This window comes from Desarmillaria tabescens (genome assembly GCF_030435595.1).
Source record: "Desarmillaria tabescens strain CCBAS 213 chromosome Unknown EV420scaffold_2, whole genome shotgun sequence".
Classification (NCBI taxonomy): domain Eukaryota; kingdom Fungi; phylum Basidiomycota; class Agaricomycetes; order Agaricales; family Physalacriaceae; genus Desarmillaria; species Desarmillaria tabescens.
In genome coordinates, this window is record NW_026848301.1 from 625,844 (window position 1) to 649,039 (window position 23,196).

Sequence of the window (23,196 nt, forward strand, 5' to 3'; positions counted from 1 at the left end):
TCGTATTGGGAGGAAGAAAAGGTCCGAACTGCTCGCGTGGTACTCCGGAGCACGTGGCCGGCGCTCTGCTCGTTGTCGGGCCTCGGCGTCTCGGTCGCCCTTTGCTCTCTGCCTTGATTTTTAACTGTCTGCTCCCGATTCCCTTTGCTGTGTCCCTGCTGTTGTTCTCTGACTCAACCTAACGACTCCAGTATCCATTTTTCGTCTTCGCCATGGGTCAAACACGTTCGTTCGCTCCTTACTGGCCCCGCCTCTTCTAATGACTTCATGTTTCTAGCATCTCAATTTATGGAGGACATGCAAAAGCGGTCCAACTGTACGTTTCTATATGGATTATGCGGTGCCCTTTATCTGATAATTCCAATTCCGACGTAGTCACGCAACCCGAACTTGAAAGGCTGAAAAAGCGGTTCATGAAGCTGGATAGGTCCGTCGCTGTCAGTTTTCATATGTTGTTGAGACTGAGTCAGCCTCAAGTGATGGCTCAGGATCAATAGACCGTCAAGAATTCCTCCAGATACCCCAGATTGCGACAAACCCACTAGCGTCTAGAATGATTGCTATCTTCGATGAGGAGTGTGTACCAATCCTTCTACCACCCCGACCGCAACTAATGTCATCTTCATTCACTTAGTGGTGGAGGAACGGTGGATTTCCAGGAGTTCGTAGGAGGCCTTAGCGCATTCAGCAGCAGAGGTGGTAGAGATGAGAAGCTTAAGTGTTAGTTCGTTGTCATCTGATCACCATATCCGCTTATCGGTGGCCAGTTGCTTTCAAGGTGTATGATGTTGATCGGGATGGTTACATCTCCAACGGCGAGCTCTTCCTTGTCTTGAAGATGATGGTGGGAAATAATTTGAAAGTGCGTACTGCTGCTCATTGTCGACTGTGAACGACCCTGTAACTTTTCCTTAGGATCGGGAGCTGCAACAGATAGTGGACAAGACAATAATGGAGGCTGATCAGGACGGCGACGGTAAACTCAACTTCGAGGAGTTCGCACTGATGGTGTCAAACACGGTCAGTAGCTGTGTTCTTGTCATCGTCTAATCTGACTTGTCTTCAGGATATCGTGAAACAAATGACGCTAGAGGATCTTTTCTAGCCCACTTCTCTTCTTGTAACGACCGCTCACGCGCTATTCCCTCCTTTGTATTGCCAACGCTATTATCGCTGATGATTCCCTATATTACTTTTGTTGGGCTTTGAAACTGATTTGTATTTGAAGGAGAATGGTTGATAACGTGAATTCGTACTACGCTAGGACCGGCTATGAACTACTCTATTCTAGATGAATGATCAAATTCCGCGACGTCGAGTTTGTGCGAGATTCAAGGCGTTGTGTATACAGTGTCGAAGGCAATACAGAGTTATCTAACAACTTTGGATTGGGTACGAAAGGCTGTTTAAGCCGTAAACAAAGTTCTGGGAGAGACGTTCAAACTCAACCAGTGTGCTTGTCTCTACAAGACTAACAAGATAGTTTTAGTATTTCATGTTCGCTGCAGAAGTTAAACTAAACCAAGCGATATACTTGCCGACATCTTTAAAGACGGCCGTATGAGATTTTACACACATTTGGTAGCTGATGACTCTAGTATGTTCTAAATCGTTTGCCCTCCTGCGGAACATGTTATGCTCAGCTATGCTCGAAAAGTGAAAAGCCAATCGTACCTCGCGGTCATCCTCCCAATCCATGTTTCGTTTGCGCGGCGACGTGTCAACGTCCATACCGTCTTCTGAGGAAGATCCGAACGACCAAGTATTAATCCTTCCATCTTCTCCCCCCGGTGAGAAGTACCTGGTTCTAGGAAAAGGCGTCAGACGGCGGTGTATCGAGTGCTGAATTAGGGCTACTAACATTCTCATCCCATAGTAGTGATCGCACTACACCCGTATGGCCGTTACTCCATATCTTATGTAGTGTCCACGAGGAATTCTGTGTGGACAGGTCGGAATTTGACAGAAGTGCAAGGTCTCCTCTACCGGGCGGTTAATGAAAGAAGAGCGGAGCTGTAACGTATATTCTCACTCATTGGAGCCAGTGTATATAGCAAGGTTGCCGTTGGGCTGATTTGTACAAGTGATGAGGTAGTCTGTCACCCAGGTACAATTTCGATTATGTACAGACGAAGCACGTATGTCCACGCTTTGAAGGGGATCTAGCTGTAATAGGGACGATTAGCGGGCTTCATTACTCAATTAATGCCGGCCATGCACACCTCATTTGACCAGGTACTGAAGGTTTCCATATCGCTAGATGCCCATATCCGCGGGGGTACACCAGATGATGCCATAAATCCGGCTTGTGAAACACTGCAGCCCCAGTTCGCTACCTGCTGTACTGCTTCGTCTTCATCATCCTTCGGCGGCATTGGATAGACATAAGAGCCCGTCAGCAGAAGCAGAGAGCAGTACATTATCTGGAGCGAATTGCAGGACAGTGATGTCGTCTGAATGAGTCGATCCATGGGTACGCAGTGGAGTAGCTGGTTGCCGGGGGTCCCTGTAATTGAAATGTAGTTGATGGAACTCTTTTGACTGTGTAGATGCCGTACCAGAAGAAGATATTCGCGTCATCACCCTGGAGGTCCGTTCCTGCAGCTACAGTGAGTCCATCGGGAGAGACATCGCAGCAAAGCAAAGCATTGTGTTTGCCAAGGTTGGTCACTGGATAAAGTCTTTTGGGTGGTCAATTATTCTAGTAGAAGGACCTATCAGTGTCACTCACTTTTGATGCTATGTGAATTAGAACGATCGTCCCAGACTTTGACTGATCCATCGTGCCCCGAGGAAACCAAGGACTGCCGGCTGAACCCTGCAATGGATTCAATCGTTTTTAGGGAGGTGGTGGCTGTATCATGACCAGACAGAGTTTGTATATGTTGTAGCGAGGCCTTGTCATATATTTCTATTGTATTCAAAGGTGTAGACGTCGCAGTTGCATAATGGGCGGGAAGCGAAGCAATAGCAAGAACGTAAGCCTGCGATGTCGATGGAAGGGATCGTGTCGGCAATGGGTAGGACAAAAATTGTGGTGATTCCAGAAGGACAGGGTTCTGCATAACGTCCTATCGTCCGTTGCGCGTATCGAGTCGAATCAATATTGATACAAACGAAACAAAATGGAAGAAGGAATCAAAGTAAATTTGAAATGGCGCTTGTCCGTGTTTGGCAAGAGCTTTGAAGTACAAGCATCTGTTTGGTTCTGATCCCAGTTGGAGTTTTCTCGTCCACGAACCACCATCTCCAGTATCTCTACCCGCTTTGAGGCTGCGAGGTCGCTCGAGAACCCACACATTCCTTTCCTTACCACTCTCCTAACAAGGAATTTTCGTTCTTTTTGCATTCAGAAAACACCAAAAACAGAAATCCCACTCCACTTATCATGCAAGTTGACGGCAACACACCTGAAGATGTTGAAGCACAGATTCGTGTATGTTCATGATTTCAGATATTTCTGCATATACTCAATGGTATTTTTAGTTTGAATCCTTCAAACTAGGAAAACCCCGACCAACGCACTCTCATGCCCGTTCTCATTCACGTAACGCTTCAATGTCATCTTTTTCTTTTGGTACTTCGAAATCACAGCCTACAAACTTAAACGAACTCTCTACTCCATCCACGAAGCGCAACTCTCACCACCGTCGCCGTTCCTCTGTCTCTACTCGCCATGAGTCGGCGGAGATGATGGGTGTGGCCGTTCCTGACCTACCCCAGTCCAACTCGGATGATAACATCGCCTTCGGCGACAAAGATTCCGTTCGTCGTCGAGCACTTCGGGCTCTGGAGGGAAAGCAAGATGTCTCCTACTCCAAGGTTGAAATCCCTGAATTGGAGATGTCCAGTAATGACATGCTTGGCTTTGAATTTCGTACGTACACCCCCAACGACCTGGTTACTTTGTTCTTGACAAATACCACAACGCAGCCTCGAAACCGTCTTTCCCCCCGGGCTCAGGTGCAGGGTCCAGCCTGAGCTCTCTTATATCCAGTAAACGAGACTCGTTCAAATTGCTGACAGCCAACTCCTCGTCCAAGGATCAATTGCATACACTTGTGGAAGAGGACGAAGACGAGGAAGAGAGTTCAAGCTCCATTCCCACTCAGTCCACGTCACCGCTACCCATCGAGCCGTCTGTGCCCTCAATCAAGCCCCTTACGCCGAGACCACGTCCCGCAAGCCTCAACCTTCGTCCCCTTTCTCTCACGCCCGATAATCTAAACAATCACAACTCCGGGCTCCCAACTCCCGTTCCAACTCCCAGCCCAATCCAGCCTCGTTCCGGTCTTCGATCTCTGTCATTGGCATCTGCCCCTTCAATGAGTGCCACCCGTCGCCGACCTGCACTAAACCTACAAATAGCCTCCGATGGGTCGATTGTCAAACCTGACGACCCGAATAGCCCAGACACTAGAGCACTACCTCGACGAAGCAGTATCTCTTACAGGTCATCGTCGACATCCTCTACTTCATCCAATCCTGGCTTACCAACACCTGAGATGACCCCGACCTTTGCTCTCGACCGCAGATTTTCACTGAATAGCAACGATGACGACGATGCATTTCCAACGTCCGTGTCTTCATCTTCTTCGTCGAGTCGGAGCCAAAGTCAAACGCGACCGCTAAGTGTTAGTGAGCAGCATTTTTTATACAAAAGTCACAACGCTCTCTTGGCCAGAATCATGGATTTAGAGAAGGCCCTGACCACGCGACAGCGTGAAGATGGGTCCAGACCTATCTCTATGCTGTCTGATGCGTCGTCGTCGTGCGTTAGCAACGATGAAGAGATGTTCCGTCTTGTTTCGGATCTGAAGGCTGAGAGGGACGAATTGAAGCGTGACGTCGATGGCTGGAGGGTCAGAGTGGCTGACATGGACAAGCAGTTGGTCACCTTTGCCAAACGTGTCGAAAGTGAACGACGAGATGCTTGGGTAGCCAGAACGAAATGCGGCATGACCGAGATGGAACGCGCAAGGTTGGAGAAGGAGGTAGAGCAACTTAATGCTCAACTTCTTTTACTCAAAGATGAGACGAAGACTCTAACGGTGCAGGTTGACAAGTTGTCGAGCGAGAAGGAGGGCCTGGAAGAAGAAGTGAAGCGACTAAAGGCATTAGCGGAAGCCGAGGTTGATGTGTTGGCAACTCCTACCACGCAATTCACTCCCTTCACTCGCAAGCGGGACATTGGGATGTCCTCTCTCGACTCTGCCAACAGTTCTGTCACGGACGTCGATGGCGATTCCGACTTTTCTTCTACCTTCGGCTTCAGGTTAAAGGCTGTTGCTGAAGAGCCTGATGATATCATGTCCGATGAAGACAATGGCCTTGCTGGGTACGAGGATGAAGAAGAGGATGACATTGACGTGTCAAATAGTCCCATCTCGGACGATGATTTTAGTTCTGATGATGGCTTCCCCAGATCTGTCGTGACTATGGAAGAAGGGACCCCAGTTGTCAATGTTATAGCCCCCTCGAGGTCTTGCTCACCAGGGCTACCAACCCCCGTGCGTACGCCGCCTTCGCATCAATCTCGTGCATCTCTGTCGAAAACATGGACATTCCCACGTGGCACCCCCGTCTCTCAACCCATTAATAACAAAGAAAACGAAGAAATTGATCGCTTCTTTGGTTGCCTGGAAGAACCAGATGACGTGCCTGTCGCAGTTGCCGAAGGAGAATCAACAGAGGACATATACACATTTGAGCGAAGCAAGAGTTTGTTCGCAAGCGGCTTTAAGTATCAGGATGATGTGCCGCCTTGGCTCCTTGGCGGCGCCGATGAGGTTGTTGACAAATCTCTCGATGTGGTCATTGAGGAAGACGAAGAAGAGAGTGGTAGTGACATGACCCGTGTAGAGGAAGAAGAGGTCTTTGGTGATGCCGGAGGTATCAAAATTACTTTTACTCCTCCCATCGAAGATACTGCATCTGTGCCTTCAGTTCCCGAAACACCTAGCCCAAAAGCTTCCGTGAAGCCCGTTCCTTTACTGGCCGACTTTGAGGAGGATGAGGAGGAGGAGGCTGTCGCTACACCTCCCCTGGGCTTCTCTCGACCCACTTTAACACAAATAGCCACCCCTCCTTCTTCGATACCCCGCCCAGCAGCGACACCTTCGGGTATTCCTCGCTCTATTTCCAGGGAGCAATCCCCTTCCCTTTCCCGTTCTCCGCCAAAGTTCATGACCCCTCCGAACAAGCGTGGGGGTTCCATGCCCTCTTTTATCCCCCAACCGGTTTCTCTGTGCTCACCAAAACCGCGGGCGTCTACAACATTCATTCGCCAGCCACCACGCAAACCCTTGCTACCTTCTAAAATGAGTAATGGTAACAAGACATCCTCAAATGGTTCGACCTCCAAACTTCAATCATCCACCATGAGTACGTGTACTGATTCACTTTTTTATCTACAGTGAACAACAGGATAAACATGCTTCCCAGATTCTCCGATGACTTATCGGCGTCCCCAGGAAGCACCTCGTCGCGGGCAGGTACCAGCCCGCAGATGATGAGCGTGGATTTGGGCAATCGCGATGTCCCACGTTGTGACGAAAGCCCCAAGCCTGCGTCGTTTTCCGGACTGATGACGTCTCCTCTTACACGATTCTCTTCGCTGACAAGTTTCATACCATTGCCATGGTCGCCACGATCTAATACAACGGAGAGTTTTGTGGAAAGTAAAGCTGAAGTCGCATCCCCCTCCTCCTGTTCAGGAGAGAAGGACATTTGTTTCAAAAGAAGCGACAGCTGGAGAAGTTGAAGGTCCGATTTAAGACGGAAGGTGCGGTCAAGTCGTACGGTGGTGATGTTTGCAAGAAATGCCACGATGACGAACCGGTGTTTCTTTGAGGGTGCGTTTGCTTTTTCTTGCGATGGTGCTTCTCTGACAATTATTTTTGTAGATGTCTGGACACTCAAATATGTATATATTGCATGACCGCGATTTGGACGGGTCCCTTTTAAAACTTTCTATTCTTAATTGTATATTTTGCTACTCGTTGATCCCGCTTCCCCAACCCCTCACGCTATCTCTTTTCTTTCACACCTTGGTAGCTAGATGCTACAGGGAAACGTCTGTATTTTCTTGTACCACTACCTAGCATTACAATGACTTGTCAACACTTGTAAGCGTTTAGCTACTATGCTCTATGCCTCACAGTATATGCCATCCATAATTCAAAATTCCGTATGTCGAGAACATTGAGAGACCACGTTCTAGGCCAGCGGCGGTGCCGTCTCCGCATTTACCCGAGGCATGTGCGATCAAAATAGGCGTCAGTTTGTTCTTCCAGTCAACCACTGAGCATCGTTGTATACCATGTCTTTCCGCAAGAATTTCACGAAGAATTGGCTAGCCATTGAGGTATGTTTTCTTCGTTTTCTAATGTTCATTGGTTCATGCTGACGGGGCTAGGCTATTCCTATGTGAGCCGTAATTCACCATCCGTAATATGCTGGCAGTAACCGAGGCGCTCTTTTTGCAGCTATGTTATCGTAGGAAGCGTCGTCGTTGGAGCCAGCTGGTATCTCACTCGTCTCGCTCGGGGCCCAACTGGTGAGCATTGGCCTGCTGTCATTGTTCCTTTCATTCTTATCGCCTTTCAGTGCAATGGACCGCCGCCAACCCTGCCCCGTGGAATTCCATCCAGCCCGACCAGGGCACCAAGCTCGTTGAGGTCAACCATAAGTTCGACAAGCAGTACGTCGTTGTGCTTTCCTTTCTGCTGTCTAACAGTCTGCTCACCTTCTTCGTGCCCCTCCAGCTGGACCAGGGACAAGCTCTAATTGTTGGATGATAATCACACAAATCATGTGTAGTTTTTGTTTGCTTGTTGAATGAACACAGACCTTTTAACAACTTTGTGATTCGATTCGAGTACCGTTCCTGTCCACCGGATAGGCCCGCTATCAGTAATTATCTGAGGTTATCCGGCTTTCTTTTGCCCATTGTCAACATCTCGCAAAATGTCGACAGAACCAATTCCTGACGACGTCGAGGATGCTCCTGTCGCTGGATCTCCTGTTGTGAGTCCAACATACCGTCTTCGCCGCCGTCGTTGACTCAAATACTCCATCAAGACATCGATCAAGGGCCCTCTAGCGTTGCCGGCCTTGATTTTCGGTGCTGGGTCGCTCTCGAACCAATATAATACGGATGAACACCTTGAGAGCTATGTTCCGCTGAGGGCCATCCGGCTTGCTCTTCGGTGAGACACGTCCGGTTATTTTGCTAACGACGGACGGTATGATTTGTATTGCAGCTATGGCATACACGCCTTTGACACTTCCATCTATTACGGCCCTTCGGAAATAGTACTTGGAAAAGCTTTGCAGGCTATCAAAGACGAGTTTCCTCGTTCGTCGTACAAATTAGTACGTGCGGTAAGCTTTAACTTCTGAACGAACATATAAATTCAATCTTTCTAGATGACAAAATGTGGTCGAATCAATGCTACTGACTTTGACTATACACCGGGACACATACGAAACAGCGTACAGCGTAGTCTTGAGCGCCTTCAAACACATTATCTCGATACCGTCTACCTTCATGACACTGAATTTGTCTGCACACCCGTTATGCCGACAGAAACTGGGTATCACGCAACAGCGTTGGAGGAAGCACGGGAAGCGTATGGTCTTGCAGAGGGGCAAGAGAGCACTGTGCGGGGTGAAGGCGACCAGAAGATTTTAGATGCATTCGCTGAACTGTCAAAGATGAAAGAAGAGGGCTTGATCAAGCATATAGGAATAACAGGTACATTTCCTGACTGCAATTTGCGCATATACTTAATCAACTCTAGGCTATCCACTTCCCGTTCTCCTTCGTCTTGCTCTGTTGATTCTTCACAACCCACCCTACAAGCCCGTCGATGTTGTTTTATCATACTCCCATCTCACACTTCAGGATTCGACATTTCTCAAGTTCGTGCCCCATCTCCGCGAGCGCGCCAAGGTGGAACAATTGGTAGTCGCGTCGCCATTCAGCATGGGTCTTCTCACCTCTCGCCCTCCTCCACCATGGCATCCGTCGCCAGAGGCAATGCGAAAGGTGACGGCTGATGCACGGGAAGCTGTCGGTGATTTACCAGACCTTGCGCTGCGCTACTCAATGCGCAAGTGCGGTGCAGAGTTCCCTCTCGTGGTCGGATTCAGTAATCCACAGGAGGTGCATGCTAGTGCTAGGGTATGGCGTCAGGCAAGGGAAGAAGCAGACGACAGTGATCGATTAGAACGAGAGGAACGTGCCCGAGAAATATTTCAGCAGGCCGGATATTTGGATTGGTCTTGGGCTTCTCCATGATGTTGGTTGCTAGCAGACAACAATCTATTGAGATACATACTACATGATTAAGACATCTCGACGTCCTGATTGCCCTGTTCACGGGGCGCACCTCTGACAACGGACGTAACCAGTTCTCTGCGAATCTCCGGACCTATCTGTGCATGAGGTGTGGCACGCACAACATCCAAAAGCGCGTCCTTCTGGTCGGGTGTCAAGTCCGACGCGTATCTAGGCTTAGGATTAATCTCCGTCGCAGCGAAGTCGGTGCATCGCTTACCTCTGAGCGAAAACTAGAAGACTCTGGTGCCAAAGCACAGGAAGTTTATCGGAATCGCCGCGGCTCGATGCTTTGTATGTATTGGATAGTCGGATAAAATGGAAGACCAGAGCGTCAACAACTTTGTATGGCAACTCAAACTTCTTGTCAATCAAGACTCGGATGAAAAGAGAGTTGGGTCCTGTGAAGATGTTAATAGTTGTCAACTGAGCTGAGCCATCATGACTTACCCGTGTAGTCCATCTCGGCTATTCTAAGTAAAGCCGCTGAAGCATGGAGCACCGGTATCTTTGTTCGAGCAAGTATTGATGCGACGATCGCCGCTTCTTTCAACGTGCATCCTTGCTAGGCGACCGTCAGTAAGAGGGCACCAATACGGAGATACGAACCACGACTCACGTCCAACATGGGGAAAATGATGCCCTTGAAAAAGGCACCGGGTTTGTATAGAGACCGTTTCAGCGCTTCGTAATAATGTACGTTGAGCTTCTTGTTCTGTTGGATATCTTCACGGATGGCATCAAGAAGGACTACGCTCAGGAACAGCTGTGCTTGAGGGGGCTTCATATTCGAAATGAAGATCTTGGTGGCGGCACGGCATGCATGTGGAGACCAGTTTTCAGGGTGGGTGAGGGCAAGCATGCGTGCCCATGCTGGGAGAGAGGGTATAACCTTGAAGATCTTCGGAAGGGGGCCAGACTTGTATTTTTGAAGGAATAAGCCGAGTCTAATATCCACAGTTCAGATAATAAAATGGTAACGAGATTCCAACGAACTTTGTATACACTTCCACTACGCGTGGATCCAAGCCCAAAGCGGGATCCGGATTTTCCGGGTCTGCGAAAAAAAATTAAATAAGGCTGGAGAGCAAGCTTGACACAAAAATACGATACCTTGCCGCGTTTTTTGTATGACGGCTGCGTTCTGAGTGTCTGCGCCATCAAGCTTGGCAAAAATCAGGTCCGCCAATGTTTTTCGCTCGCCGGAATTCGCAGGTAAAAGGGCGTCCAGTGTTTCCATGTCTCCAGCATCGATTTCCTGTTCCTTTGCTTGAGATATCCAGACCGCGAAGGCTTAATGCTACTCACAAAAACTTCCTCGACATCTTCATCGTACCCTTGAGGATCCTCGTCTTCATCTTCTTCTTCGTCGTCAACATCCATTCGAGGTCGTTGAAAAGCTGAAGGTGCGTCGTCGGAGCCTACATCATCTTCATCGTCGGCGTCCACAAGTCCCAGCTCTTCCTGCTGATCCCTGGCAAGCTCGAATATCCGCTTGGATGTTTTTGAGTCGAGGATCACCTGAAAAACGAGTAAGAAAGCAGAAAAAAGTAACAGGTATGTTGTGCACCTCGTCGTCGTCACCATCGTCCGCCTCTGCTTTGCGAGACTTTCTCCTCTTCCCTGGCTTCGATACGCGACCATACTTCGCTTCTACTTCGTCTCCGTCGAGCTGCACATGCAGCGGATCGTGTCTCGACTTTCCTGTTGGTTTTTGCGCACGCGGCATTTTAGGTAAAGGTACAAATGTATTTTTCTGAATTTGTCGCCGGCGTGTGAACGTGCAAAGAAAACTGGATCCGGATAACGGAACAAAGCGCTAGAAGAAAATTAGCGACTACGGACCACAGGAGTTGCAGACGGGCCTGAAGACGGAAAGAAACAAAGGCAAGCAGCCCCTCTTATTCCGCTGACCTTTAACAGGAGCGCCCATCCTTCTCTTCCTACCACCATCACCACCATGGCCCCTTCCGTACGTCCTTTTCATTGCTGAACTGGGCGTTATCTCATCGTTCTTGTCTTTCAGAGCATCGTGACCTTGGACAAGCACGGCAAAGAGATCACCACCGTCGGTTTCAATCGATTTGGTTTCGACAGCGAGGTCTCCATCGACGACCTCCGTGCTCTCTATTTGCGCCCCCATTATATCACTACGGCGGGCCAGAGTGCTGCAGCAACCGCTTCTGACGACGAGGAGGTCCAGCATGCCAAGTTTTCCAAAGGACACACTGAGTATCAGTCCAAGTCCATTTACCACCCGGATTCCAACTCCATTTCGTACACGACCCTCGCTCGTTTCACTCCTGTTAAACTCCTTGCACCATCCAACCGCAAACGCATCCTCGTTACTGGAGGCGCCGGCTTCGTTGGTTCTCACCTCGTCGACCGTTTGATGCTCCTCGGTCATGAAGTCACCGTTCTCGACAACTTTTTCACTGGCTCGAAAACCACCGTCAGCCACTGGATTGGCCACCCCAACTTTGAGATGGTTCGTCACGACGTTGTTGAGCCCTTCATGATTGAGTGTGACCGTACGTGATATCGTTTTTCTCGCGTAAATGCGTGTCTCAGCGCTCCGCAGAAATCTACCATCTCGCATGCCCTGCGTCTCCCCCCCATTATCAATTTAACGCGGTCAAGACCATCAAGACCTCGTTCATGGGAACCTTGAACATGCTTGGATTGGCGAAGCGTACCAAGGCCCGCTTCCTTATTAGTAGCACTTCCGGTACGCCGCAGTTCACTTTTGACATCTCTTCCTTTTTTCATTAGGCGCGTCCAGAAATTTACGGTGACCCTGAGGTTCATCCTCAGCCTGAAGACTAGTGCGTGCTTTTCCGTACAATTCTCCGGTACAATGCTGACCTATCGCTAGCTGGGGACATGTCAATCCCATTGGTCCTCGTGCTTGCTACGATGAGGGCAAGCGTGTGGCGGAGACATTGACCTATGGTTTCCATCGCCAGGATGGTGTGGATGTCCGTGTTGCTCGTATCTTTAACACATACGGACCTAGGAGTACGTTATTCCGTTTACGTTACTGGTCTCGAACTTAATCATTGTCATTTTTAGTGAACCCCTACGATGGACGTGTCGTTTCAAACTTCATCGTCCAGGCACTCAAGGGCGAAGACCTCACCGTGTATGGTGACGGCAAGCAGACTCGGTCGTTCCAATACGTGCATGACCTCATCGACGGTCTTATCGCACTCATGAACTCTGACGAGTCCCGCCCAGTCAACATCGGTAACGGTGATGAGTTTACCATTGGCGAGTTTGCAGAGCTGGTTCGTGAGATCGTCGAGAAGGTGCAGAAAGAGGATGGAGACCTGCCGACGCGTCGCCCTGAAATTGTGTACAAGCCGATCCCGACTGACGACCCTCAGAAGAGGAGGCCTGATACCACCCGTGCTAAGGAGAGCCTTCAAGTGGCAACCCTAGGTGGACCGTTCGGATGGGATTGGAGGAGATGGTGCGCTACTACAAGGCGAAAATGGCGGAAGGAAGCCTCTAGACCTGTTAAATTAAATACGGTATTTCCGAAGTTGACTACTAGATTTTCCCTGGGTATCGTTTCCGACCGGTGTCTTTCATTCATTTCATTCGCTTACTTAGTTGCTATGAGTCTATGGGGGGTATATAAATGATACATAAGGTACAGATAGCTATTATAAATGGTATGGAGATTATAGCTGGACATAGAGAATGACGCATGAATAATAAGGATAGAGGTGTCCCAGTGGATCCGTTCCGCTTATTTTAGTAGCCGCCCTATTGATGTCGAATTGGTTCCGACAACCTTTACCATCGAACCTTTGATAACATGTTTCTCTACCGAAGCCGCAGGAGTAATTGTGGCGCGTCGCAGACGTCCATGTTGGGTTTGATCACCAGATGTCGGCTCCGACGAGGGCAAAAGTGATTCTGAATCCGACTTGCCGTGTTTCTGCAACATAAAGCTCCCTGGGGTGTTTGGTGTTTGTCTTCCTTAGAAATTTTCAAAGTGTAGGTAGGAAAGAAAGGGTACCTGCGTATGAGTTTCCGTCCTTACCGCCGCTAAACCAGTGCTCCTGCTCCTTCCTTTCGGAGTATCTAAGCATGTCAGCGGTGAGACGTTATAACGAAAGTGTTAGAAAGCCGACGGCGTACCTTCTGTACGGCCGACCGTTAGGCCCAACCGGGGAATACGCGTTGTGCAGATTTTCGGAATAGAGTGCCAGTGATTCTGTCTGGCTACGGACGACATCGGGGGTAAGACAGCTGAAGGAAAGTGAGGAAGTTGGATTTCGTGCACGAAAAGAAGAATCATTTGTGAACTCTGCGAGTTTATCGAGTGCCATAGCCATTCGCTCCGCGACGCTTGTCGCAGGAGGTATGATGTCGGACCTGAGGCGCGGTTGTTGTGTCATGAATTTTGCGAAGACTTGATTTGCTATGGAAGCGTTGCCTGGTACGGTACATAAAGAGCCAGAAGCGCCTAATCCAACTGGGTTTAGAGATCGCCGAGAAAGTAACGAGGATGATAACCGACCGACCTTTCAAAGGATATAGTCTCGCCCCTCCCAGAGAGTTTGACAGCTCAGAATGAAGTCTCTCGGCGTATTTGACTGGGGATACGTCGCATCGGTCACCCTACACGTACGTACAAAGATCAGCACGGGGCAAACGGGAAATAAAAAGAGACAACATGTATTATTAAGACCGGTTGGGTGATTGCACTCAACATTTCGGGCTTCATGGGTATACGCTGGCATTGATAGTGAGAACAGCTTGACAAAAGATAGAAACAGCGTACATTGAGAGCCACATTAGCCTGCTCCAAAACACGCACTCTTTTGTTGGGAGGTAAATGCATCTGCCAATACGCCATGACCTGCCAAGTCGGGGGTGAGTCAGGTCAATATACGCCGAGACGTACACGACGTACTTCATCAAGGAGATCACTGTCTATGTCCTGAGAAGATGTCAGCGTAGCGGCGAGGTAGACATTCGACAGACATACTGGGCCGATGATTATCCTAGCGCCCTCCTTTCCAGCATGCTCGAAGCTCTCGAGGTCGGTCGCAAAGCACCATGACTGTAGAAGCTCATGGAACGCCGTCAAGACCCACTTTAACCTGCACTCCGTTAGATCGGGCCCGAGGATGGTGCTTGTACATACTCAGTGGGCGCCGGCACATTACAGAGTGTAAGACTGGCACACATATCCGGGAAACTGGAAAGCTGTGAATATATTTACAGCAACATGCTACAAGACAGACATACAGAAAGGCGAAACGCAGAGCACAGTTGACGGATATATTATCGTGTGCCAGAACGTGGCAGAGAGGTAAATGAAGAATCTAGGCGCAGTCAAACGGAGAACAAGGAAGTTACAACCGGCAACGTACTTGGTGACAGAATGCGAGATCCGCTGCCTCCACCCAGCTATCGTGGCGCCCACTGTGCCGACAAGACGATCTCCCACAGACTCTCATGTCAAATGCAATCATATTATAGTTCTTGTACAGCCGGGGGTCGCCAAACTGGTTGTCGAGCCAGGTCGAGTCGAGGAAGAAGGGGTGTAGCAGAATGACTGTCGGCTTTTCAGGATCAAAGCTGCCAACATTGCCAAAGGTCGTGTTCGTGAGGTAGTATATCGAGGCATAGTCGTCGTCACTGTGCAAATCCACGTAAGGCATTGGTCCGTATGCATGCAGGGGAAGAAGAAAGGAAATAAGCGAAAAGATTAACTTTGCAGGGAGCGCATAATAAGATGTAGAACAAGGGCCTCGGTGGCAACCCGGTTACGGCCTTGACCCGTTCATTTTCTTTTTTGGAAAATTAGTGGCGATCTTCATTCAAGAACAGGAATGTTATATTTTAGCCTCTTAGTTGATACTCGGTAGCGTCCAGCAAGCCATGCGTTTCAAATATATTTCTTTCGCAGTAAAACATACGACCATACGGCTACTTCGGTTACTCAAATCCTGGTCCGATCAGTCCCTCTAGTACTTGGATGATACGTTGCTGCCGCTGCGAGCCCAGGTCACCATGAAAAAAAAAAGAAAAGTTTCAACAGCTGCGGCTTACCTCCCGGTCCGTTCCCAGTGTAGTCGCATACATTGCAGGAACACCGGCCTGGCCAAGCCGTTCCTGCTGTTCTCGGACCAGATTGTCCCAGAGAGGCAGAGCTCGCTCAGTGTCAAATCGTCGCAGTTCTCTCCGATACGCATTACATAGCATCTGTAGGGTCCAGGGGATGTCAGCAACAGCGCAGACGCAGTCTCCGTGCGGGCAGGAGCTCACATCTGCTTCATGTTTCGAGATGTCGGAGCCTATGACATTTGCCCTGTCTTTCCGAGCTATCGCCGCCATCCATCAAGTAAAGGCAGAGCGTCAACGGACCTAGTTCTGGCATTCTTCACTTTCTCGTCATACTTGCTTTGAATGTGACCCCGCTCTTCCCAGAGTTGCCTTTCAAGCAGGTTCTGTTCTTTTTTGATCTGCAGGAGCATCAGAAACAGATATCAAACATGCATCAGATTCCGCATAGAAAGCTTTAAGTTTACCTGCACGATCTTCTCGATGAATTGGGCGTCTTGGGAAAGTTGCGCGAGGTGTGGAAGCGCCTGCTGGAAAGTAAATGATCGAGTATCTTCCGCAGACGAGGAAAGTGCCGGAGAAGGGTTGTGCTTGGGGTTGACACGAGGACCGTCAAAACTAATAAACGGTTCCTTGACCGGCTGGGAGGAACGCTGTAGCTGGGCTAGTAGAGATGCAACCGAATTTGAAGCAGATGAAGACGATGGGGGAGTCTCTACGATAGCCTCTTGGGGAACCTTGGCTACGTCCTTGTTCTCCGCTGAGGTCGTGACAGCCTGTTGCCAGGCCTGCGATGCTTGCAGAGTGTCAAGAAGAGCCTTCACCCCTGCGGGATCCTGGTAATCGTTGGTATTGTGTCATCTAGAAGGAAATGTGCTCACATTTATGTTAGTGCCATTGAAATTCATACTCGATCTGCCTTAGGCTTTTAGTCCAGGATTAATGTGGGAGCCGGCAGTTCAATCGTGGTCGGGGTCGGTGTATTGTTCCAAAACAAGTATTCACCGCTATCTCCGGAAAACCCCGTGCTAAGGAGTCAAATGGAAACGTGCAGGGCGGCATCAATTTTTTTGGCAATTCGAATTTCGGTCAAGGACGACAAGAGAAAAAAAACTACGACGAACGTTTTGGCTACAACAGATACGGCTGTCAGAGTAAATTTTTACAACTCCAATTGGATTCGAATTGAACGGTTATGACGGCTTGTAACAGAGTGTCGGTGTTCCGTTTCGCATACACCTTTGATAGGAGATAGTATACGAAGCTCGATCAAAGCCTTTGGACGTATTCCAGACGTCTTGTACTGCGGAACAACTGCCCGACGAATATAATCAAGATAGGCAATATAGGAGCGCCGCACTTGTCAATGAAGGGGGGGAGGGGGGAATGAAAAGGCAGCACGAACTTGCAGTTTCATGACGGTGCCGACACTCGTGGCCTTATCGTGTCAAATTAGAGTGATGTTGAATTTACTGCGACATGAGGTGGAAGAACATTTAAGCATTGCCCTATTTAACCGTCGTACCTTTCTACCGGGCCAAGCGCAAAAGATGAGCGACTACAGCATCGTCCGTTCTCTTGCGGAACGGACGCATCGCACTTATTGATTCTCGGTAAATAACGCGACCGAGCGAATGAATTGGAGGCTGACAACCGTAGCCGACGGTTCACGGAAAAGAACACATTGTCGGTAAGATCGCGTCAGGCCCTGACAGGGGGCTGAATTGCTTATGTATTATCTGCCTATTCTGAATAATATCCTTTTTCCTTATCGGGACATTGCGCTTCAAATTCCACGAGGCAAGGCGTGGGAACCTTTGTATAGCAACCAGCCGAATATTCCCACATTGGTCCTCTGTCATTTCTTCCTTGCCCATCACCCTCTATCCCGCCGCTCTCCATACCCCCTTCCTCTCCTCATTCCCCTGCCACTCATCCAGATATCTTTTCATCTTTTAATTCTTCTCTTTGTCTCTTTCCTCTACGATGCCTGCCGATTCCGACGCTCAGGCGACTTCATCGCACATGATGAAGACAACAAAACGCGGAAGGCCTTTTCTCAAGGTGCGTATACTACCTTTCCAACCTTTGTGTAGCCCATTGACGTTGGCCCCTTTGTCCAGGATACCCTCGATCTGTTTGCGACACTTATCGTCTCGTTAGAGTTGACGCCGCACAAGCAGTTCTTTCGTACATTCCCTAATTCGTTCTCTACGTATGTCTTTGTATCTCTTCTATCCTTTGTTCATCCTCTTATTTTTTCCCATCAGAGATGAAGCCGCCCAGAACCTCGCCTCGCTCAAGTTTTCTCAGTCCAATCGAGGGCCGGATCCCAGGGAACCTTCGCGTGTGGTAACAACGACCACGACAACAACATTCTCAATGACCCGTGACATGGCCAAGGCGATGAGCCAGCACTTTATGGATGCCCGCCTTATTGAGAACGCCGCAGACCCATCCTCCAATCTATTCAAGGACAGGGGTGTATACGTGCTTACGCCCAAGGGATTGCACGTTCTGGAGCGCTTCATAAGTAAAAATGGTATCAATTCAGACCATCTCCAGCAGGTCTTCGTCACCCAGCCCATCTGCATCAAGCTTCTCCACCTTGAGCGACGATCAGCAGACGACGAAATCATAGTCACACAGTCCGTCATCACTGCCCTCTTCCGACGCTTCGTCGGCCGGAGTCCCAACTTCCCATCGGCAACCCCTTCTCCTGATCCCTTCCAACGATACAATGAGCGATCCAAAGGTGTTGCTCTCATGGAAGTTACCGAACGTGCGCAACCGCTTCTCGGCAAGGGCCAGCAGGTTCACAAATACTGTTTCGCGGCCGTCACCGCTCTCGAGTGGTTGTGCGACTTTACTTCGGTGGTTGGGCGTGAGGAGGCTGCAGAGATGGCCGCACAGTTTGTCCGATTCGGACTGATCACCTTGGTTAGCGATAAGCGGAAGAACAACGATTCTGCGATCATCTTTACGGTCCGAGGATCTGCCCCCGGTGGCAACTCTCCCGTTAGCGTGAGTCTTCAATGCTTTTTTTGTGTCGTCGTCAACGTAGTAACATCTTATTTAGCAACACGGAGAATTCCGCTGTACCGCTAAGGCGATATACAAGATCACGGAGGAAGGTCGCCGCCTCGCGCACTGGGACAATCCAAGGCAAATCGGCTCCCATGATTCGCCGAACGCATCATCGGCAACCCTCACAGAGCGTTCGTCTATTGACAAGTCCACCGCAGACCATAATGAGAAGAAGAGCGGTGATGCTAAGATCCATCGTCGCATCTCGATGGCAGAGAAGATGAACGCTAGTTACGATGCTGCGGACAAGAAGAATAACCAGAAGGAGAGCAACGCAGAGCGTCTGCGGTACATTTTGGAAGAGCCAGGTCTTCGTTCGCTCTTCCGAGAGTTCCTTCGTGGCAACTTCTGCGAGGAGAACTTGTCGTTCTGGCTTGACGTCGAGGACTTCAAGCGCAAGTTCAACATCACCTCTAGTGCAGTAGCTGTTGCGCCTGCTGCTCCGCGCCCCGGTTCCAAGACAACGCCAGGACAAGCAGCGATGGAGCGTCATCATGAATCTCTCATCAATACGGCATTCGTGATCTATAACACGTACCTTGCTCCCTCCAGTCAATGCGAGCTGAATATCGACCACGGTCTGCGGAATGAGCTGTCGAAGTATTTGGAAGATGTCGTGACGAGCCTAACGGGCAAGGCGTTCCAAGGGCGCGTCGAGCCTGAACAGGCAAATGCTTTCAATGCGACCCAGCTGCAGACCATGATCCGGTTGTATGAACGGATTCAGACTCATGTCTTCCGGTTGATGGCGACAGACTCAGTTCCTCGGGTATGTCTAACGCCCCTTACGTCTCCGGTTTCTAGCTTACCTGTTTTACATAGTTCATCAAGACGCCTAAGTTTTTGGCAATGCGGAACTGGGTGGAGGACTTTGATCCTACAGACGATGATGTCCGGCTGTTGACATCTGCACCTTCTCAACCGCCAGGCCTCGGCTCATCAGAGGAGACGGGCGGCGCATACATAACAATATCGCAGCAAGGCAGCGAGCGGGCGCAAGGCCAAACAAATCCCGCCATCTCGACGCCGCCGAACGCACCATCAGCACCATCATCATAGGCCGGCGGCATTGCATTTTCTTTCTTCGCATGGTCTCAACTGGACGCTTCGAGGGCTTTCACATTTTTTGGCAACCGCATGCTTTATTGTCATCATTCATATGCGCATCTTTGCTTTCATTTTTGTTTCTTTTTCATCATCGCAATCACACGGCACTGACCCCTGGGGGTCATATTCTGTACCTTCCTATTGTCCACCCCTTTGACTTCCTACGTCTTACTCCCGGTCCACATTCTTGTTTTCCGGTCACAGACTACAGTTTGGTGACTTTTTGTCTCCACGAAATCTCCGGTGCCTTTACTGTAACTTTTAGTACCTTACACGCTTCCTCTACTAGACGGATGGCATACCCCACTAATTGAGCAAGAAATCGTTGTTCGTAATAATAGTTTACCAGCTTGTATGGCTGTAAATGTATTGCAGCCGATACCAAGAACATTTCACGTTACTGTTCCTGTCCAACAGGTTCGATACATTGTGAGAAAATTTCCTGAGAAAGTGCCTCGGACCCTTTTAGCAGGTGCTTCCCACGTTATCGGCAGCGACGTGTCCCGGTGTTCTAGGTCGTCTCTATCCAAGTTTCACGTAGAATCGACTTGTCTCGACAACCTCACTTTCTGTCTACATACTACGGCGAGAAGCCTTCAGCATTATGTCGTGGCTAAAGGGACTTAATGGCGAGGCACCTGAGCCATACATCGAACCAGAATCTACGCCAAAGGTCGAGGACCCCTCGATTCCGAACAGAATGGTCTCGACAAAGCAGGCTAACAAGCCTTTCCTTGCGTACGAAGCGTATACTGGTCGATATTCCCGGCTGTTGTAATGACATTGCACTCGTTTAGGCATAAAGAATACCGAGAGAAACAAGAAGAGTTACACAATGCCTGGCTGGAACGCAAAAAGCTACGCGACGAGAAGATTGCGCGAGGCGAGGATGGCGGGCGAGAGGAGCCAGACCCCATCGCTGAAGTCGAAGTTGGGATCCTAGGGCTTCTGAAATTCTTGGTCTATACGCTGATCATCATCGCTCTGGCCGGTAAATTCATCACAGGAAGTTACCTGTGGGAATACGAGGGTAAATGGGCCCAGCTCAAGACCTACTGGCCGGTGCGTCCAGCGCTTTTTCAATATCTTCTTGTTTTAGATTTATGTACCTCGCGTAGACGAACCAACGCCTATTTTCTGAGAGACTTCTAGCCGAGTTTGATGGTTCGAAACCTGGTCGTCCTATTTACCTTGCGGTGCGTAGTCTATATTCATTTTCCGCTGTATTTCCGATTCACCCCATGAGGTAGATTGACGGAGACGTTTACGACGTCACCAAGGGTAAGGCATATCAGCCTGGAGGGTCTTATCATCATTTGTTAGTCTATCGCAGTCATTTTCAATTGGATTACTCAGACTTAGGGTCATATTTAGCGCTGGCGTGGACGCAGCTCGTGCGTTCGGTACCGGTTGCTTTCAAACACATCGCACGCATGATTTGCGTGGCCTTACAGAAAGTGAATTAAAGGCGAGGTCTACGGGTTGTTTTGGGAAAAAAAATATATTGATGCGTTTGACAATCACAGGGTGTCCAGCATTGGAAAGAGTTTTATACAAATCATAAAGATTACTTCAAGGTTGGCAAGGTGTCGCATCCACCGATTGACCCTGCAAGTCCGATTCCTGAGCATTGCAATCCAAAGAAGGCGGCTCGAGACGACGTCAATCCTAAGAGGGATACGAAGGAACGGAAAAAGGTCTCAAAACCTAAGGAGAAAACAGAAGGGAAAAGCCACGAAGAACTCTAGTTTGTTGGCTCTTTCATGTCTCTGTAATTTAATACTACTCGATGCCATATTGTCCTGTAATATATATGCATGTACAGTCCCAGATTAGTCTAGCCATAAAACTTTTTCTCTCGTCGCAAAAAACAAAAGGCGTGAAGATCAGGTCAGCATTCGTTGGACAGGGTACTTTTGCTAGTTCAGGGTGGTAAAGTCATGTTCCGCCGGAAAAAGCAGAGCGACGTAAAAAACATACCTCAATGCTCGGCAGGAGATCCGTGCGTCAAAAGGTAATTTTTCAGCAGGGGGAAGTCGGCCATCGACGCGTTCATCATGGAAGAGAACGGGTTGTCGCGGTACTTGGCGATGACTATATTCCCTCGCCAAGCGACCTCTTCCTTGTAAGATCGCCCCTGTATCTCTCTGATGTTCTTGTTCACGGGAAATGGCATGCCATCCCGGGAGACAACGGGGTAGAAAATAATATAAGGGTTCGCGAACTTTCGATTCATGCCATCGAGGGCTTCTACAAGCTGAGTATTATTCAGTCCAAGGTCGCCGTTGATAGGTTTGGGTAAGATTTACCTGATATTTCCATGCCCGGGGACCAATACCATCAGCGATCTGTCCACGTTTCGGTTTTGTTGTCAGTGGGGATAGGATAGTCAAGAAAAAAGTAACGTACGTAGTCCATGTGAATTTCAGGGTGGGGCATGCGCGACGGGGAAGTGGTGTAGGAAGAATGATGAGTCGAGATCGTCATTGGACTGTACAAAAGAACAATAAAATTTCTCTGCCCGATGGGATGGACAGAAAGAACAATGACTTACCTAGTCATGAGTTGGACAAGGGACGGCGGACGTCCTGGATGACCCAAAAATGAGCAACAATGCAGATAAAATTGACGTAAAAATTGGGCGGACCGTCGGAAGGGAATAGGATGGCGTCGAAATGAATCATTTGGTCCATTGCGATTTGAGGGTCTGGAATATGCTGGTTGGTCAGATTTAATCATGGTTGACCAAACAATGGGTTCACCGTTGGGCAAGGGTTACGATGGAGCGTAGAAGAGGTGGACGAGAACCCGGTGAGTGACAAAAATGATAATCTTGAGAGCTCCTTTTATATTCTTTTGGCGCTGGCAGAACAACGAGGCCATGGTGTGCTTCACCCGATCGCACAAAGGCAACCTGGATGGTAAAACCAACCCCTCTCGTCCGTATCAACACGCGGAGATCATTTCCAATAGACATATAGATGTCATGAAGAATTGAGCGGAATCAGCAGTAATTTTTATGAATGGAACGCCTCCTTGAAGCGGCGACGGAAGTAATGAAAGCGAATGTCTGAATTGAATTGGATTGGATTCCGCTTGCAGGCCGCGATGTAACTCCACGAGTACGATTTTAGTAGCTGAGCCAGGGGAGCCAGAAAGCCAAAGAGTGATAGCTGGCGAAGACATAACACTACAGAGAGATAGGTCTACCAAGTTCGACACTAGCTGAGGTGATGAGTGAAGAATCCCAGCAGTGGGGTCGATAACTTGAGTGAAAACTGATCTAGAACGAATCCGGATAGAACCTTGTCTGCGATGTGATCCTGTTGGTATGTTTTCTATCCGCCCTTTGTTGGAAGTAGTACCAAAACAAGATTTAGGGAGCAACCTGTTTGTGGTTTGACCGTATTTTTAGTGCAAACCCTTACCGAAATGGTAATTCCATAGTCTTTCATAGGATGAGTACCTTCGACAAGTACTACTCCGATCTATTCCTTCTATCCATCACACTAGATCAACGGCAGCATGGTGTGCGAGCACACGCTTCCCCGTCGTAAGGTAATAATGCCAGTTGG

At 49.1% G+C, this 23,196-nt stretch overlaps 12 protein-coding genes across 12 annotated transcripts; 7 read left to right on the forward strand and 5 right to left on the reverse strand.

Moving 5' to 3' along the window:
* Positions 1 to 212: 212 nt before the first annotated feature.
* On the forward strand, positions 213 to 1,105 carry EV420DRAFT_1616670 (uncharacterized protein; the record flags this gene model as incomplete). The annotated part of the gene is made up of 8 exons (XM_060475147.1): positions 213 to 225; positions 278 to 316; positions 376 to 427; positions 478 to 576; positions 635 to 720; positions 768 to 862; positions 916 to 1,020; positions 1,067 to 1,105. 8 exons carry the CDS (start codon positions 213 to 215, stop codon positions 1,103 to 1,105), a joined length of 528 nt encoding a protein of 175 aa, XP_060338168.1.
* Positions 1,106 to 1,485: 380 nt separating this feature from the next.
* EV420DRAFT_1635162 (WD40-repeat-containing domain protein) lies at positions 1,486 to 3,065 on the reverse strand (the record flags this gene model as incomplete). Its single annotated transcript, XM_060476408.1, has 9 exons — positions 1,486 to 1,621; positions 1,675 to 1,739; positions 1,802 to 1,807; positions 1,862 to 1,982; positions 2,033 to 2,166; positions 2,223 to 2,363; positions 2,419 to 2,506; positions 2,559 to 2,670; positions 2,732 to 3,065. 9 exons carry the CDS (start codon positions 3,063 to 3,065, stop codon positions 1,486 to 1,488), a joined length of 1,137 nt encoding a protein of 378 aa, XP_060338169.1.
* A 165-nt stretch (positions 3,066 to 3,230) lies between these two features.
* On the forward strand, positions 3,231 to 6,763 carry EV420DRAFT_1758126 (uncharacterized protein; the record flags this gene model as incomplete). Its single annotated transcript, XM_060480541.1, has 4 exons — positions 3,231 to 3,436; positions 3,487 to 3,877; positions 3,934 to 6,384; positions 6,417 to 6,763. Exons 1-4 carry the CDS (start codon positions 3,389 to 3,391, stop codon positions 6,761 to 6,763), a joined length of 3,237 nt encoding a protein of 1,078 aa, XP_060338170.1. The 5' UTR covers positions 3,231 to 3,388.
* A 474-nt stretch (positions 6,764 to 7,237) lies between these two features.
* EV420DRAFT_433540 (uncharacterized protein) lies at positions 7,238 to 7,887 on the forward strand. The gene is made up of 5 exons (XM_060482095.1): positions 7,238 to 7,366; positions 7,418 to 7,428; positions 7,488 to 7,558; positions 7,609 to 7,702; positions 7,767 to 7,887. Exons 1-5 carry the CDS (start codon positions 7,322 to 7,324, stop codon positions 7,786 to 7,788), a joined length of 243 nt encoding a protein of 80 aa, XP_060338171.1. The 5' UTR covers positions 7,238 to 7,321; the 3' UTR covers positions 7,789 to 7,887.
* On the forward strand, positions 7,856 to 9,344 carry EV420DRAFT_1501816 (Aldo/keto reductase). The gene is made up of 5 exons (XM_060471084.1): positions 7,856 to 8,028; positions 8,083 to 8,210; positions 8,265 to 8,376; positions 8,431 to 8,758; positions 8,805 to 9,344. Exons 1-5 carry the CDS (start codon positions 7,969 to 7,971, stop codon positions 9,302 to 9,304), a joined length of 1,128 nt encoding a protein of 375 aa, XP_060338172.1. The 5' UTR covers positions 7,856 to 7,968; the 3' UTR covers positions 9,305 to 9,344.
* A 7-nt stretch (positions 9,345 to 9,351) lies between these two features.
* EV420DRAFT_1259228 (Bystin-domain-containing protein) lies at positions 9,352 to 11,072 on the reverse strand (the record flags this gene model as incomplete). The annotated part of the gene is made up of 8 exons (XM_060466943.1): positions 9,352 to 9,514; positions 9,564 to 9,744; positions 9,794 to 9,908; positions 9,963 to 10,290; positions 10,340 to 10,400; positions 10,457 to 10,601; positions 10,652 to 10,864; positions 10,914 to 11,072. 8 exons carry the CDS (start codon positions 11,070 to 11,072, stop codon positions 9,352 to 9,354), a joined length of 1,365 nt encoding a protein of 454 aa, XP_060338173.1.
* An 8-nt stretch (positions 11,073 to 11,080) lies between these two features.
* On the forward strand, positions 11,081 to 12,857 carry EV420DRAFT_1684689 (NAD(P)-binding protein; the record flags this gene model as incomplete). The annotated part of the gene is made up of 7 exons (XM_060479267.1): positions 11,081 to 11,315; positions 11,370 to 11,874; positions 11,925 to 12,071; positions 12,126 to 12,168; positions 12,219 to 12,361; positions 12,416 to 12,771; positions 12,810 to 12,857. The coding sequence occupies exons 1-7, from the start codon at positions 11,304 to 11,306 to the stop codon at positions 12,855 to 12,857; spliced, it is 1,254 nt and encodes a 417-aa protein (XP_060338174.1). The 5' UTR covers positions 11,081 to 11,303.
* Positions 12,858 to 13,005: 148 nt separating this feature from the next.
* Positions 13,006 to 15,168, reverse strand: EV420DRAFT_1625950 (Alpha/Beta hydrolase protein). Its single transcript, XM_060475991.1, has 11 exons — positions 14,734 to 15,168; positions 14,609 to 14,685; positions 14,505 to 14,558; positions 14,346 to 14,460; positions 14,271 to 14,297; positions 14,139 to 14,216; positions 14,031 to 14,090; positions 13,879 to 13,975; positions 13,493 to 13,820; positions 13,371 to 13,435; positions 13,006 to 13,330 (listed from the first exon to the last, which is right to left on the reverse strand). The coding sequence occupies exons 1-11, from the start codon at positions 15,022 to 15,024 to the stop codon at positions 13,098 to 13,100; spliced, it is 1,425 nt and encodes a 474-aa protein (XP_060338175.1). The 5' UTR covers positions 15,025 to 15,168; the 3' UTR covers positions 13,006 to 13,097.
* A 59-nt stretch (positions 15,169 to 15,227) lies between these two features.
* EV420DRAFT_433899 (uncharacterized protein) lies at positions 15,228 to 16,685 on the reverse strand. The gene is made up of 7 exons (XM_060482096.1): positions 16,552 to 16,685; positions 16,309 to 16,455; positions 15,895 to 16,263; positions 15,731 to 15,828; positions 15,632 to 15,674; positions 15,416 to 15,568; positions 15,228 to 15,358 (listed from the first exon to the last, which is right to left on the reverse strand). The coding sequence occupies exons 2-7, from the start codon at positions 16,333 to 16,335 to the stop codon at positions 15,302 to 15,304; spliced, it is 747 nt and encodes a 248-aa protein (XP_060338176.1). The 5' UTR covers positions 16,336 to 16,455; positions 16,552 to 16,685; the 3' UTR covers positions 15,228 to 15,301.
* Positions 16,686 to 17,413: 728 nt separating this feature from the next.
* On the forward strand, positions 17,414 to 19,573 carry EV420DRAFT_1259875 (regulator of G protein signaling domain-containing protein; the record flags this gene model as incomplete). Its single annotated transcript, XM_060466978.1, has 5 exons — positions 17,414 to 17,491; positions 17,551 to 17,642; positions 17,698 to 18,451; positions 18,507 to 19,283; positions 19,337 to 19,573. The coding sequence occupies 5 exons, from the start codon at positions 17,414 to 17,416 to the stop codon at positions 19,571 to 19,573; spliced, it is 1,938 nt and encodes a 645-aa protein (XP_060338177.1).
* A 546-nt stretch (positions 19,574 to 20,119) lies between these two features.
* EV420DRAFT_433960 (cytochrome b5-like heme/steroid binding domain-containing protein) lies at positions 20,120 to 21,487 on the forward strand. Its single transcript, XM_060482098.1, has 6 exons — positions 20,120 to 20,359; positions 20,419 to 20,683; positions 20,740 to 20,817; positions 20,872 to 20,939; positions 20,996 to 21,089; positions 21,148 to 21,487. The coding sequence occupies exons 1-6, from the start codon at positions 20,226 to 20,228 to the stop codon at positions 21,367 to 21,369; spliced, it is 861 nt and encodes a 286-aa protein (XP_060338178.1). The 5' UTR covers positions 20,120 to 20,225; the 3' UTR covers positions 21,370 to 21,487.
* EV420DRAFT_433924 (uncharacterized protein) lies at positions 21,162 to 22,468 on the reverse strand. The gene is made up of 6 exons (XM_060482097.1): positions 22,384 to 22,468; positions 22,269 to 22,328; positions 22,176 to 22,209; positions 22,031 to 22,112; positions 21,931 to 21,969; positions 21,162 to 21,878 (listed from the first exon to the last, which is right to left on the reverse strand). The coding sequence occupies exons 2-6, from the start codon at positions 22,312 to 22,314 to the stop codon at positions 21,603 to 21,605; spliced, it is 477 nt and encodes a 158-aa protein (XP_060338179.1). The 5' UTR covers positions 22,315 to 22,328; positions 22,384 to 22,468; the 3' UTR covers positions 21,162 to 21,602.
* Positions 22,469 to 23,196: the final 728 nt, after the last annotated feature.

Coding starts and splice junctions, on each gene's coding strand:
- EV420DRAFT_433540 (XM_060482095.1), top strand. CDS start 7,322: ATGTCTTTCCGCAAGAATTTCACGAAGAATTGGCTAGCCATTGAG. Junction 7,559..7,608: donor TCTCGCTCGGGGCCCAACTG/GTGAGCATTGGC, acceptor ATCGCCTTTCAG/TGCAATGGACCGCCGCCAAC. Junction 7,703..7,766: donor AACCATAAGTTCGACAAGCA/GTACGTCGTTGT, acceptor GTGCCCCTCCAG/CTGGACCAGGGACAAGCTCT.
- EV420DRAFT_1625950 (XM_060475991.1), bottom strand. CDS start 15,024: ATGCCTTACGTGGATTTGCACAGTGACGACGACTATGCCTCGATATAC. Junction 14,559..14,608: donor GCTCTGCGTTTCGCCTTTCT/GTATGTCTGTCT, acceptor ACAGCTTTCCAG/TTTCCCGGATATGTGTGCCA. Junction 13,821..13,878: donor GAGACTATATCCTTTGAAAG/GTCGGTCGGTTA, acceptor CAGTTGGATTAG/GCGCTTCTGGCTCTTTATGT.
- EV420DRAFT_433960 (XM_060482098.1), top strand. CDS start 20,226: ATGTCGTGGCTAAAGGGACTTAATGGCGAGGCACCTGAGCCATACATC. Junction 20,360..20,418: donor GCTAACAAGCCTTTCCTTGC/GTACGAAGCGTA, acceptor GCACTCGTTTAG/GCATAAAGAATACCGAGAGA. Junction 20,940..20,995: donor GGAGGGTCTTATCATCATTT/GTTAGTCTATCG, acceptor GGTCATATTTAG/CGCTGGCGTGGACGCAGCTC.
- EV420DRAFT_433899 (XM_060482096.1), bottom strand. CDS start 16,335: ATGAATTTCAATGGCACTAACATAAAT. Junction 15,675..15,730: donor GTGAAGAATGCCAGAACTAG/GTCCGTTGACGC, acceptor TCGGAAAGACAG/GGCAAATGTCATAGGCTCCG. Junction 15,359..15,415: donor CACTGGGAACGGACCGGGAG/GTAAGCCGCAGC, acceptor CTGGGCTCGCAG/CGGCAGCAACGTATCATCCA.
- EV420DRAFT_1501816 (XM_060471084.1), top strand. CDS start 7,969: ATGTCGACAGAACCAATTCCTGACGACGTCGAGGATGCTCCTGTCGCT. Junction 8,211..8,264: donor GCCATCCGGCTTGCTCTTCG/GTGAGACACGTC, acceptor TTTGTATTGCAG/CTATGGCATACACGCCTTTG. Junction 8,759..8,804: donor CAAGCATATAGGAATAACAG/GTACATTTCCTG, acceptor AATCAACTCTAG/GCTATCCACTTCCCGTTCTC.
- EV420DRAFT_433924 (XM_060482097.1), bottom strand. CDS start 22,314: ATGGACCAAATGATTCATTTCGACGCCATCCTATTCCCTTCCGACG. Junction 22,113..22,175: donor CTTGTCCAACTCATGACTAG/GTAAGTCATTGT, acceptor TCTTTTGTACAG/TCCAATGACGATCTCGACTC. Junction 21,879..21,930: donor CCCGGGCATGGAAATATCAG/GTAAATCTTACC, acceptor AATAATACTCAG/CTTGTAGAAGCCCTCGATGG.